Genomic DNA, 15,372 nt, shown 5'->3' with positions numbered 1-15,372 from the left:
CAGAAACAATGCTCAGGTAGGCCGTGGCATTTAAACCATGCCCAATTGGCACTAAAGGCCCTAAAGTGTGCCAAGAAAACATCCCCCACACCATTACACCACCACCACCAGCCTGCACAGTGGTAACAAGGCATGATGGATCCATGTTCTATTCTGTTTACGCCAAATGCTTTGCTGCATACCTCGGTTGTAACGAGTGGTTATTTCAGTCAAAGTTGCTCTTCTATCGGCTTGAATCAGTCGGCCCATTCTCCTCTGACCTCTAGCATCAACAAGGCATTTTCGCCCACAGGACTGCCGCATACTGGATGTTTTTCCCTTTTCACACCATTCTTTGTGAACCCCAGAAATGGTTGTGCGTGAAAATCCCAGTAACTGAGCAGATTGTGAAATACTCAGACCGGCCCGTCTGGCACCAACAACCATGCCACGCTCAAAATTGCTTAAATCACCTTTCTTTCCCATTCCGACATTCAGTTTGGAGTTCAGGAGATTGTCTTGTCCAGGACCACACCCCTAAATGCATTGAAGCAACTGCCATGTGATTGGTTGATTAGATAATTGCATTAATGAGAAATTGAACTGGTGTTCCTAATAATCCTTTAGGTGAGTGTATATACTACAGTAGTACTACTGTAAAATTATAATAAATGTATGTAAATCGCATAAAACATTTGGGAATAAAGCACCGTTTCCATCTAGCGAGACGAAGCGAACAAAATCGTCACTTCCTGATAAACTGGTGCCATATATCAAAAATATAGGTTTCTGCAGTAGGAGAAGCCATTTTGCATTTTACTTCATATATAATAAATAATTTGCGCCTCAGAGCACGCAGACAAAACCTGGTCATGTTATCTTGCTTTCGGAGGCGGATGCTCCTGTCTGGGAACGCAGTCCGAATAATTATATCGAATCACTTTGACGATCAATCGCGCAAAGTCACATGACTTTTTTGATGCGCATCGAGGTATTTACTCTGTAAATGTGTTTCCATCATAGTTTATGCGCATGTTTTCTTATCTGATAAAACAATTTTTATGTGCATTTTGGGAATTTGTTTCCATCCACCGTTTTTTTATGCAATATCCCAAAATGCACATAAAAATAGGTGGATGGAAACATAGCTACTGGTGGCTAAAGCCAACTAGACCACAGATTTATTGTGGTGAAAAACTGCTGCAACTTTTCTATTTTGGCAGAAACTATGAGTACTGGTACACTTTTTGTGAAGTGCTCATACAAGTTTGGGAAATGGGTTCTTACTTTTTTTTTTTACTAAAATAAATACAGAAAACCAGATGATTTTCATGATGATAAATGACATAGATAGTATGGTTACCATGGTAACTATGTTTCTGCCTCAACACCATAATTCCTACATATATGAATCATACATGCAATTAATCAATTTGACAGCACTATTTTATACACAGCTTTCTGATGAAAATGCACTTAAAAATATATGTTTATTAAGTATTTATTTGAAAAACATATCATTATACTACAGTTCTTTTATCTATATTTTAATTCAGTTTATTGTAGTTTAGTTTTGAGGTTGAGTAAATGATAATTTTTCAATCATTTAAATTTTTGTGTAAATTGTCCTTATAATGGCATTTGATGAACAGTCTAACACCCGTGTTGGGTCACCATAGAGTAAAATCTGTCATCGTCTGACAAGTGGAACTCACTTATGTGACCATATGAGTAGATTACACAGGGTCTTATCAAAGAAGAAACTGTGAGAAATGTCTCGCCTGGGCCTATGAATTGAAACCATCTCTAGAGTGTGTGCGCACAAGTCTCGATTTTCATGTCAGAGAGCAAATAAGAGAGAAAGATAGCGGGAAAGAGACGGTCAATTAACCACAAAGTAACAGTCAGTCAGATCCGCGAAAACCCCCTCCTCATCTCGCCGTCTCGCTTTCTCCGAGTGCTGATGTCTCATCTACTTTAGCAGGGTACTTAATTACCATTCTATCTCGCGTGTGTCGCCTGACTGCTCCTAACAGCCCTTTGTTCTTGCTGGCATTTTGTGCATAATAGATGTGACTAATAAATGTTAGTGCTGATCAAACATGGAAAATAGAGCCTTGCTTTCCTTGTTTGGGAGAGTTTGAGCGCCGCACGGTCATTTTTCAGCAGAAATGCTGACACGGAGTCAGTGGCAGCCAGAAAAGCTGGCCCCAGCTCCAGATATCTGGACCGCATCCAGCGCTGAGGAATGGGCTTAATCGAACTAATGGCCCACCAGCCGTGTACTCTGGCCAACTCTAATTCTGTGAAGAAACTGCTGTTTCTTAACGCCTTCCCTCCATTTCCGTGTTGTTCTCCATCACGTCGGAGCAGTAAACACTGTTAAGATGGATCTGTAGACATATTGCTTGTATTTCTACATTGTACTGTAAAATTAGGCTTTGGAAGTAAGGTTTAGCTCTCACAAAACCGGTTAGCATACTGTCCATCTGTTTTTACCTTGGTAACTACTTTCCACCATAACGCCATACTTGTTTCTACTGGAAAATTATAAATGATTACTTATTATAAATTATTGAGGCATCTCTTTCAAGCTTGCTTTATTTTATTTTAATTATTTTACTTTATCTTCAAGTGCTATGACAGACTTAGAAATTCCTATAGATTCCTGGTGAAAATGTAGTTAAAATATAATAATAACAATAATACAAATGCGTCTTGTTGAAAAAAAAAAAGAAAGTCTACTTCAGTTTACAATTTTATTTCAGTTTTTCAATGTTTAATATATGACATTATATATTTTCATGTCTAAAAAGATACAGATATAGATTTTATTTTATAATTATATGATTTATATATATATATATATATATATATATATATATATATATATATATATATATATATATATATATATATATATATATATATATATATATATATATATGTATATATATATATAAATCATTATTACCACTATAAAGCAGTGGTAATAATAATAATAATTTAAATTATTACCACTATAAAGCAGTGGTAATAATAATAATAACAACAATACTTTGTAGTAAAATAAGTAGTAGTTGTATTAAAAAATGATGTATATGAAAAACAAATCCTAGATTTCAAATGAAAATGTACTACAGTTTAGTTGTAGGAACAATAATTTAGGGTGTATTCACACCAGGAAAGTCCGATAGTTCACTTGCTTTGGTCCGGACCAAATAATTTTTTTTTTTTTTTTTGGTACGGTTCGCTTTCACACTGCTCTTTTTGCAAGTGAACCAAAATTTGTAAACAAAACCACACGTGTGCTAAGGTCGTCCATTCATTGGACAAGGATTCTCAAGTAGGGAAATCAGGAAGTGCAAAAAAGGCTCAGCATGGAGATATTTCGTACTGCAATATTTGTTATTTTACTAATTTTGTGTTATTCTGTACAAACGCAATATGAAGAAACTGCGCAGAAGACGGATAAGGTATAAAGTTTTCATTCATAGAGAGGGGCTATGTTCACACATTCAAATAGTGAGATTCTTATTGTATATACTGCTAGCAAGTGCTGTCAATGTTAATGCTTGCGATTAAGTTTGTCCAGTTTAACGCAGCATCATCCTTGTATTGTAACTATCGTTACATTATATGAACTGCAAAAGCTTTTTTTTGCATATGCGCGATTAGACTAAAGAGAACGCTCTGTATGTGAATGTCCTGATGCACACACTCATTCATTCATTCTCTTTCGCACTTGAACAACAATAACACAAACCATTAAGCCAAAATCTCCGACTACGGAAGCCTGTTAACTCAAAGGCGCAGTGCTTTCTTGCAATTGGGTCGGTTCATGTTCACACCGTAAACGAACCGTACCAGAGTTCGTTTGGAACCGTACCGAGACCACCTCTTCAGCTGGGTCTCGGTTCGGTTGTTTGGTCCGCACCCGAGTTTGATTGCTGTATTCACACCTGCCCAAAAGGTCCGCACCAAAGGGGGAAACGAACTAGAGTTCGATTCAATCGAACCAAACAAGGCAGGTGTGAATACACCCTTAGACTTTTTGGCCTGAAATGGTACATGTGTGTAAGGGGAAAACTAAAGTTGGTTAGTAGTTTAACTATAATCCTGAAACTTATAACTATGTTTTCAAGATGTTTATCCAATTAATCAAACTCGAAATAGATGGAAAGATATTCATTTCTCATTTCCATGAGCATTTCCTGTGCTGATCCCTGTGGCCACACACATCTCTGACAGCCCTATCCCGACAGAGCAAGACTGTATAATTGAGGAGTGGACATATTCATTAAGACCTCGATGGCAGGTGTGTTTAGAAGAGGGTGTCACTTCTGATTACAGGCCTGTGTGGTGGCGTCCAGCTGGAAAAGATGGCAGCCTGTTGTCAGATCTCATTATAAAACACGTCCTGCAGAAATAAGATAGAGGTATAGAGATGAAATGAACGGAGAAGCGGAGAGAAGTGCGTCACGGTTTCTAGCATTACCTGTATGTCAATATCTATTAATTCAGGGATTATTTGGCTGTCCAGGCTCCATTTGTTGACAGCTTCACAGTCAGATTGTGGATTAATTCCCCCATCTATAATCATATTCATTAGTCAGTGAGAACTGATCCAAGACCAGCATTCCTTGTCAGACAGGGCCTAAAACTAACTTTTTGCCACACTTGCCAATGGCCGGTGACTTAAATATTTGACCATGAAACTGTTTTTGCAAAAACAGACAGTTATGACACCAACATTTTAGATACAAATCTTAATTAATTTTGATACCACAGCTAAAACTACTAGCCTAACAAATACATTTAGGCTATAAATGTAAATATAGTTTTCACTGTATAAATTAAACAGATTAATCCTTATTAAAGTTACAAAAGTTTATTCCGTCGAGAGCAGTTAGTGATTTTTTTTTCTTTGTCCTTTGTTGTTTTATGAACATTACAAATGGAGAAAAGAGCAGGACAATTAGGCTGCTGTTACTTTAAGACCTAAAGCACGGATCCAATATAATGATACTGAGTAACAAATTGAGTTCCCTTTTGTGTCTTCTTGCACTTGAATATTTAGATAGGCAAGGCTTACACTCTCAGTGTTACAAAAGATTATATGTCAGATACATGCTGATCTTTTGAACTTTCTATTCATCTAAGAATCCTAAAGAAAAATAAAAAAAAATAGTGCAATCACAGTTTATCTGCTATTTTACAGCAGCTTCAAACGTGGCTTACCCAATCAGAATTTGGGAAGAGGCCTGTTTATACCAATAAGCCCAATTTGACACAAAAAAAGCAAACAGAGAAATATAAAATATTCACAAACAATTTGTTCCATCAAAACTATTGACAACACAACCAATTAAAAAAAATCCAGTCTCTCTCTCTCTCTCTCTCTCTCTCTCTCTCTCAAAATAAAAGAAGTTTGGATACTTTAATGATTTGTTTGATTTTGGAAAATAAAAAAGTGTTATCACAGCACAACATTTCAGATGTGAATTGAATGAATATTTGAAAATTTTACTTATATATAAATAAATATGTTTTCATATAAATAAATATAAAATATTTTGTAATATGTAAAAAAAAATTTTTTCTAACCAAAACTTTTGAGATGATTTGATGTGAGGAGGGTAGGAAAATCGCTCACATAATTCACGACTAGATCGTGCACATGCTCATAGGTAGCGTTGCTTTCTGTTGCTCAACACAAGCGCTACTTAGCTTTAATCAAATGTAACATAAACAGGTAAAACACAGCAGGAAACAGACACGGTCGGTGATGATGATCTCAGATTGCTCTTTGTCTAATTCTGTCTCAAAGAAGGAAAGGTAATATCTCCGGCCTTTCTACGGTTTGAGCGGTACCGCTATCATAACACACCAAACGAACTGGTGATGACAGCCGGCCTTCAGACGCGCTCTCATTTGTACGTGTATGTGTGTGTTTAAGCATCCATGTATTTTTTTTTGCAGTATTTCTGTGTGCTATATTCAGCCGTCTCCCTCTAAAGCACTCCAGGTCTGCTCCAGTCCTGTAAATAATATGAATATGATGCATACATGCTTGACGGGAGCTAATTAAACATTGATAGTGTTTCTCATTCAGAGGGTCATGTGGACTCTCAATCAAAATGGCAGCTCTAATTGCGTTCTTTGGGATTAGATAATGGATGCCGTTCCCTCTCCGCGTGTCCTCCACCAGCTGCTGGAGTGCCATAGATCGCTGCCTCTAGTATTTTCAATTATTTTGAAGTTGGCAACATCTGTGGATGTAGTTTCTAGAAAGTTATACATTTGTAGTGTGTGTGTAAGTCCAATGTAAATACAAAATTGGACATGCATCATAGCCCTGCTTTCAGTGTAAGTCAGTTATATTTATTTGTTTAGATTTAATAATAATACATAATTAATAATATAAATATTCAATAATAATTGCATATTGAATTGAAACTATATATTATTAATGTATAATACATTAAATGTGTTATGGTTTGAGGTGCTTTAACATGAATTTGCAGAGAAAGTTGAAGCTGTTTAAATGGTTGATTTTATAATGCTAGTTCTGCTTTGAATCAATACATGCCCTTAGGTTACATGTGTGTTTATGGAGCTCACAGATGGATAATTTAATACACTGAATTTTACATCAAGTGCAGTTTATTTTCACTGCATTTGAGTTGGGAATCTGACAAACAGAATTGCACATTAACTTTGGCCTCAAGTCAAACACTTTTTAAACGTGAGGATGAGACAGATTTACTGTGATATGAATGATTACTGTATTTGCTGTGGTGACTTTTATGTGCTTCTAGATTTCCCCTTACTTTACTTGTTTACATTTTCATCTGATGGACTTTCTTTTTATTGTGATTGATTGCAGGGAAGCTCTTTATTTTACAGTGTTGTTCCACGTACTTATTAAAGCAATTACAATAACTGGGTTATATCTACGCACTACCCCTAAACCTTAACCCATGTAGTTACCTTATATAACTTTTTGGGTAAATACACAAGTACACAAACTGTCAAATAAAGTGTTACCGATTGCAGTATATTGATCTGATTATCTGTGAGGTCATTGCCTAGATTTGTGAAGATGTTTTCCAGGGTGGTTGATGGGAGTCTGTCTCGTTTCTCTGTCTTCATGTTGCAGTAATGAAGAACGACTGCAGCAAATCCGAAATCAGCTTCAGAAGGCGAGACCAGCTCCGTCCTATGAAGACCTGAGCAACCGAAGACGCCAGGAGTACGACCCTTCACGAGTGAGTGCATGTGTGCTCTCTTGCTTTCTTTCAGGAAGTGACAGACTGAAGTCTGGCTGGTTTCTCAGGCACTGATTCAAAGCTCAGATTATCAGGGTTCATCTTGTGGTGTGTTTCAAGCCAAATCTAAAGTAATCCGACTAATCTGTTCATCTGCTTAGACACAGGACCCGCTCACTGTCTTCCTCTTCACTGGAATACATATTATAATATGATTGTTTATAATTATTGATTTTTTTTCCCCAGTACTACAAACCTAACGTCATATATATTATTAAAAAAAATGGAACATCCCATAAAATAGGAAAGTTCCATCATTTGGACCCTTTCTAAAGCATGATGGGTAAATCATCCCATTCCACTTGCTCTTTTTTTTATTCACACAAATTGTAGTGTTGACTGCATTTGTCATCCAGCATACCAAAGTTGTTGTAATATCAAACGGATGTTTTCCTTTAATTTATGAGTAATTAAAGTTTATTAATATCTACAGACTAACATTTGATTCCAAACTATCTATATTCGGCTGAATGACAGCATCATTTAGGCTGTTAATCATTACTTTATTGATTACTTAATTTGATAAATATTTGTATATTTATTTATTTATTTATTATTTTATATGCATTCAATTATTTATCTTAATTATTACTTATTACATTTTATAAATGTATGTATTTCTATTTATTTTTATACTATTTTATATTTATTATAAATACATACACTCACCGGCCACTTTATTAGGTACACCTGTCCAACTGCTCGTTAACACTTAATTTCTAAGCAGCCAATCACATGGCGGCAACTCAGTGCATTTAGGCATGTAGACATGGTCAAGACAATCTCCTGCAGTTCAAACCGAGCATCAGTATGGGGAAGAAAGGTGATTTGAGTGACTTTGAACGTGGCATGATTGTTGGTGCCAGAAGGGCTGGTCTGAGTATTTCAGAAACTGCTAATCTACTGGGATTTTCAGGCACAACCATCTCTAGGGTTTACAGAGAATAGTCCGAAAAAGAAAAAACATCCAGTGAGCGGCAGTTCTGTGGGCGGAAATGCCTTGTTGATGCCAGAGGTCAGAGGAGAATGGCCAGACTGGTTTGAGCTGATAGAAGGGCAACAGTGACTGAAATAACCACTCGTTACAACCGAGGTATGCAGCAAAGCATTTGTGAAGCCACAACACGCACAACCTTGAGGCGGATGGGCTACAACAGCAGAAGACTCCACCGGGTACCACTCATCTCCACTACAAATAGGAAAAAGAGGCTACAATTTGCAAGAGCTCACCAAAATTGAACAGTTGAAGACTGGAAAAATGTTGCCTGGTCTGATGAGTCTCGATTTCTGTTGAGACATTCAGATGTTAGAGTCAGAATTTGGCGTAAACAGAATGAGAACATGGAACCATCATGCCTTGTTACCACTGTGCAGGCTGGTGGTGGTGGTGTAATGGTGTGGGGGATGTTTTCCTGGCACACTTTAGGCCCCTTAGTGCCAATTGGGCATCGTTTAAATGCCACGGCCTACCTGAGCATTGTTTCTGACCATGTCCATCCCTTTATGGCCACCATGTACCCATCCTCTGATGGCTACTTCCACCATGTCACAAAGCTCTAATCATTTCAAATTGGTTTCTTGAACATGACAATGAGTTCACTGTACTAAAATGGCCTCCACAGTCACCAGATCTCAACCCAATAGAGCATCTTTGGGATGTGGTGGAACGGGAGATTCGCATCATGGATGTGCAGCCGACAAATCTGCGGCAACTGTGTGATGCCATCATGTCAATATGGACCAAACTCCCTGAGGAATGCTTCCAGCACCTTGTTGAATCTATGCCACGAAGAATTGAGGCAGTTCTGAAGGCAAAAGGGGGTCCAACCCGTTACTAGCATGGGGTACCTAATAAAGTGGCCGGTGAGTGTATATTGTATATATATAATTATTTGTATTACACAATTAATTAAATTTTTATATAATTGAAGCTATTTTTATTTTGTTATTTTTGTTTACTGCTAGAAAAAGAACAAAATTACTCTAGGGTTTTTTTCCAGATGTTTTTTTTTTTTTTGTCCCAGATTTTGGTAACAGGGTTGAAAAAACTCCAGACGTCAGAAACAAATAATATAGATTTTATTTCTGTTTATATTTTCTAAAGGTCATGATCCTCCATTCCGCAGTCTTTGTCAGAAAATAATTAATTTTTTTTTAGGGTTTCAAGCCCTGTTTTGTACATTGAGGGCCACTTTCAAAAGTGCATTGTCAAAGGTGATTGTGTTAAAATGAGATTGTGTGTGTGTGTGTGTGTGTGTATTCTCCTGCAACTTTATGAACTCCAAACTCAAATTTGAGTTGCTTTTTCACCCTTTAATCAAGTCAGTTTCTCTTCTGATCTGCCCTGAAAACTATATTGCAACCACTTATTTCCATATATCCCCACCTTTCTTTTTCAACCCCTTTGTGTCTTTTTTTGGAGGAGGTTTGCTTTAAAATTGAAGGCTTACGATATTCGTGGTATGGTCTTCTGCATGCATACTGTATGAACCCAGATGTATTTTTAGATCCTGATGTTGTCTAGTTGGCTTGTTCTCTAGGTAGTAGTTTGTGTGGGTGTGTGCGTGGGTGTGTGTGTGTGTGTGTGTGTGTGTGTGTGTGTGGTGAGGCGTCTGCATTGCCCAGAGCTTTAAGTGAGCTGACCCATCCCTTGACATCCCGCACCTACACGCCGCACCGCTGGGCACACATGCAAATTCAGCTGCAATAATCCTCCCAGCTTCCCGTCATGGTTTTGTTTTTCATCCCTATGACAGCAGCACGTCTTATTATCGTCTTGGTCTTAATGTGCAAACCGAGGGCTGTTTATCACCCATAAACTCCCAGCACCAGACGTGTCTTGCTTAATACATAACTAAAACGGTATTAATAAATAACTCTTTGGGTCATTAAGGAAGAAAGATATGCGCATCTCGCCGTCTGATCAATGCGTTAGTCTCGTTCGGTGGTTCTTCCCACTGCATTATGAGAGTCTGTCGTTCATGGTGATGATGCTCAGAGACAAGTGTTAGCATTAATGCTCTCTTTTCACTCATAAATATGAGACGGGCACTAAGATTATGGCAAGATCCTTCCACAGCCATTTTAATATTCTCTACTGTTAATTCAACCAAAACAATTGACAATTGCATAGAACTGCATGCCTTTTGTAATTTATTTATTTTGTATTTGTTTATTATTCATTATTTTTTAAGATGAATCATGTCACTTCAAACCAGTGTTATTTTAGTATAATTTATATACTATTATACATTTTATTAATATTTTGAATTAGCTTTTATTTTTATAATTTCTGTTTTCATTTTCATTTTAGTTTAAATTTGAGTTTCTAACTTATTTATATATAGCTATATTTATTTCAGTTTTAGTTTTAATAATTTTATTTCTTATTTTATTTCAGTTATTTGCCAGGGGCAACATTTCCATTTTTTTTTAATAAGATTTATAAGTTTAATCATCTAATATATAAGTTAAAGTATACTTAAAGTATACGTTTTCATCTAATATTTTATTTCTTCTTTATTTAAATTACCAAAAACAAAACAATTTGGATTTGTTTTAGTTAACAATAACAATGCTTTTTTTGTCCATACAGTAAAAGTCAATGGGGTCCAATGTTGTTTTGACCCAATATCTTTCAAAATATCTCCTTTTGTGTTCTAAATACGAGAAAAAATCATACAGATTTGAAGTGACAGAATTTTCATTTTTGGGTGAACTATTCCTTTGTGTTAAAATAGTATTGAGAAAACTTGCTCAGCTCGTTGCCTTTCAAGATTTGTGCACTATCTGCTCCTTGTGTAAAAATAAAATAATAAATGACAAATGGGGGCATCCAACAAGATGTTATGAAGATGAGACATGAGATTTATTATGCATCAAAAATATGAGAAAAAATATGCTGAAACAGTAGGAAAAGAAGGGGAAAAGCCAGACAGAACCACAGAGATGAGAAAATTGACAATTTCGCTCAAATCCCTTCTAGAAATCACATGGTTTAAAAATGGCAAGGGTGACTGTCAGCCGTTCTCTTCTGGGGCACTTTAAAACAAAAACTCAATCTAAATTGGAACGAAGGCTTTTTTCAGAAGCACTTATCGGAGCCCTGAACTCTGTCATTTCAGCGCCCGGAGCCATGCTCGCGTCCACCCAGATGTCCAGCACTTCATTTTCGAGAGATTGAGGGTTGTGTCCAGGGCTCGGCAAAGTTTACAATTATAGTTTATATGATTACACACATCTGCTGGAAAAAACAACTTCATTGAGACTTTCCAGGAACGACTGAGAGAGAAAATAGAAGCTCTAATGCTGGAAAGAAAGTGACGTATCTAGTGTCCGATGTTGCATGAAAAATAGTTTTTCTTGCATTGTTTGTTAAATGATAGGTTAGAGTTGGCAATAGACTAACCTTTCATTTGGATGCATTGAAGCAAATTTACACCACAGTTGTTCTAATGAATGGTGTACTGATTAACAACCATTAACAGTGTTACTAGTTGGTGAGATTGCATTCTGTTTTGCCGCCAGCCAACTTAAATTTGGTTTGAACAACTTGCCATGATAAAATTTCTGTGAATAACGTTACACAATTTACTCCTATTAAGATCATATTTCCGGCCAGCATTAAACATTTAATTAGAATCAAATCATATTTTATTTACTTTGCTAAATGGCACTTCCATGAAACATTATCAAATCAGTCTTCCTACACTTTAATATTAATACACAAATAATTTACATTACTGAAAGTTTTTTTTTTTTTAGGAAGTTAATACTTGTATTCAGCAAGGATGCATTCAATTGTTTGGAATTGACAGTAAAAAATGTGTTTAATGCTTCAAAAGATTCTATTTCAAATTAATCCTGTTCTTTAGAAATTTCTATTCATCAAAGAATCCTCAAATCATGGATTCCACAGAAATATTAAGCAGCACAACTGTTTTCAACATTGATAATAATAATCAGAAATGTTTCTTGAGCATCAAATCAGCATATTAGAATGATTTCTGAAGGATCATGTGACACTGAAGACTGGAGTAATGATGCTGAAAATTAGCTTTGATCCCAGGAATAAATGACATTTTAAAATGTATTCAAATAGAAAATGTATAATAGAAATAATATTTCATAATATTACTGATTTAACTGTATTTTTTATCAAATAAATGCAGTCTTGGTGAGCATAACACTTTTTCAAAAACATAAAAAGGTTCCATTAGTTAGCTTTAGTTAATGCATTAAGTAATGTTATCTAATAATGAGCAATACATTTGTTACAGTATCTGTTAATATTTGTTAACGTTATCTCATAAAAATACAACTGTTCATTGTTAGTTCATATCAGCTCAGGTCCATTAACTAATGTTAACAGATACAACTTGTGATTTTAATAATGTATTATTACATGTTAAAATTAACATTAACTATTAATAAATGCTTTAGAACTATTCTTCACTGTTACTTCATGTAAATTAATGTAATTAACTACCTTATTGTAAAGTATTACTAAAAAATCTTGCCAACCCCCAACTTTTGAACAGTAATATATATATATATATATATATATATATATATATATATACAGTAGTATATACAATTACTATAAGTTAATAGTTGCTTGAACCATATATTGTCATATTTAGAGCTGATTGGTAGTTTTATGTTGACTGTAAAAATCATCCATAGTATAAAGGTTTTGACAATGTCCGTGTAGTAAATTAACTTACTACTTCATTGAGAAGTGGCAGTTTACTCAGAAATATATGAATGAATATGTGAAATGAATAGAAGAAGGATGAATAGTTGCTGTCAGAATAACAGAAGAAACGGAGAAGGACGTTCAGGCCACCATAAGGACTAGCATGTGGTGTAGACGCACACACACACACACACACACACACACACACAGCAGGGACTGTGGTGTATGATTCATTAACAGAAGAATTTAATTGGATTACAGACTGGTTTTCACAGACCTTCAGTCTGTCTCGTGTGTGTCTGTCTCGTGTGTAACAGTGTGTGCGTGTGCGTGTGTCTGTTCTTCAGATCTCGTCTATGATCTCATACCGCACAAGTAGGGATGAACCAGTAGAGAGTTTCTGACCAATGGAAGGAATAATTATTAGTACATTATTAGTGGTGTTTCCAAAGACTAGCATCACTGTTACTATCATACTTAGGGGTAGTTGTTTGAACAAACCCCTGAAAGACTGTGCAATGGACAGCAAATTGTGTGGCTTCTCGAAGGGAGGTTTTAGTTTTGCCTTCTTGCTTACATTGAAGGAGGGACCCAAACGATATCAATAGAGCAGATTATTACTAAATTACTAGATTCTAGGTTCTGTACATAGTAGAAATCCCCCCAAAAGTGAGCTGTACCAAAGCGTACCGAGCCGTGCCATGCAGTGGAAAAGCACCAATACAGAGTTTGGGTTGGGCTCTTCTGGTCCAGTAAGTAACCACAAAGAACACCCTAACTACTACCTGGAAAACCATTTCAATCACCAAAAATGCCCTAGTAACCACTTAAAACATCCTAGCAACTACCCAGAATGCCTTAGTAATCTGAGAATAGAGAAGAGACAGGGCAGATGCAGAGACTGAAAGAAAAGTAACCGAATGAGAGAGAGAGAAGATAGAAAATTAAGACGGTTGTCATTCAGATTGTTATCCTCTCTTCCTCGAAACAGAACAGCTTGAGACGAGCATCCTGGCCCTGTCAGGTCTAATTAAGCCAGCATCTGCATCTCCAAACACACACACACACACACACACCGGCTTGACGGGCAGCCGTGACGGCGGAGTGTAAAAAGATTGAGTGACGGCGACTAGGTGGCTCTCTGCAGAACCGACAAATAATCCCAAAATCCTAAAACCAGGTGCCTGGGATGTCAAAACATATCAACATGAGCTCAGAGACAGATTAAGAGTGAAAGAAAGTGAGAAAGGCAGGGATGGACGAGGAACAAAAGGCCTTGACTCTTCTTTGCTCTAGCACGCAGGTCACACCTTCTTTGGTAGGTCAAAGACGAGCCTTGCAGGAAGGCCAACTCATATCACAGAGGCTTAGCCTTTGTTTCAGGGCAGGAAACACTGGTTAGGAATCTGAATGAAGCCACTAAAACAAAAAGAAAAGAGCGGTGGGAGGGAGCAGTCAGGGGAGGAATGAGCAAGGACAGAATAATAACTGTGTCCCGAATTCTTTATTTGGACTTAAACATGTTTTGCACTTTGGTGGCTGATTATAGCAATTTAAACGGTTACTATGTTTTCATAAAAAGCCTCATTTATAGTTTTCACTTCCCTAACATTTTCTAAATGTGTTTTTTTTATACAGTTTTGTATTAGTGGTGGGATTTTACAGTGAATCTTTCTGCAGGTTACATAGCTACGGCAGTAGGTGTCGACAAATGACTCGTGACTCATTCATCTGATTTGTTTAAAAACTCTGAATCACTCAGAAACGAAGCAAGTATTTATGAGTGAGTCATTGAATCACTTAACCGATCGGTCAAAAACACTAGATCATTCAGTAATGCGTACTTTATTAGAATGTTATATTAGGATTATTATATAATATATTTTATTTAGGGCTGTCAAAAGATTAATCGCGATTAATCGCATCCAAAATAAAAGATTGTGTTTACATAATATATGTGTGTGTACTGTGTATAATTATTTTGTATATAAATGCACACACGTATATATTTCAGAAAAATGTTATTCATATATAAAAAATTTATATTTATATAAAATATACATTATATATAGGCTACATTCAGGCTATATACAGTATATACATGCAAATATTTCTTAAATACACATGCATGTGTGGGTATTTATGTATTAAAAATAATTATACACACTACACACACATATATTATGTAAACACAAACTTTTATTTTGGATGCGATTAATCGTGATTAATTGTTTGATAGCCCTAATTTTATTATATTATATACTTAAAGTAACACTATGTAGTTTTTCAACCTTCATAATATATTTCCATCGACTTACAATAGGTTAAATGACACGTCTGCCATAGCCTGACGGGGTCTGTATC

The 15,372-nt window shown here is 36.1% G+C and overlaps 1 protein-coding gene across 1 annotated transcript in view; it reads left to right on the top strand.

Annotated features, from left to right (window-relative positions):
• Positions 1 to 15,372, top strand: part of pard3ba (par-3 family cell polarity regulator beta a) — a 167,588-nt gene that overhangs the window by 133,254 nt on the left and 18,962 nt on the right. The window contains exon 22 of the mRNA XM_056258696.1: positions 7,142 to 7,250. Coding sequence (XP_056114671.1) covers positions 7,142 to 7,250 — 109 coding nt within the window. The remainder of the gene's footprint in view (positions 1 to 7,141; positions 7,251 to 15,372) is intronic.

The sequence above is a fragment of the Rhinichthys klamathensis genome, unplaced genomic scaffold (assembly GCF_029890125.1).
Source record: "Rhinichthys klamathensis goyatoka isolate OS25496 unplaced genomic scaffold, OSU_Roscu_1.1 h1tg000157l_1, whole genome shotgun sequence".
Lineage (NCBI taxonomy): Eukaryota > Metazoa > Chordata > Actinopteri > Cypriniformes > Leuciscidae > Rhinichthys > Rhinichthys klamathensis.
Note: the sequence above shows the minus strand (reverse complement) of the source record. Positions and strands in the feature narration are given on the sequence as shown.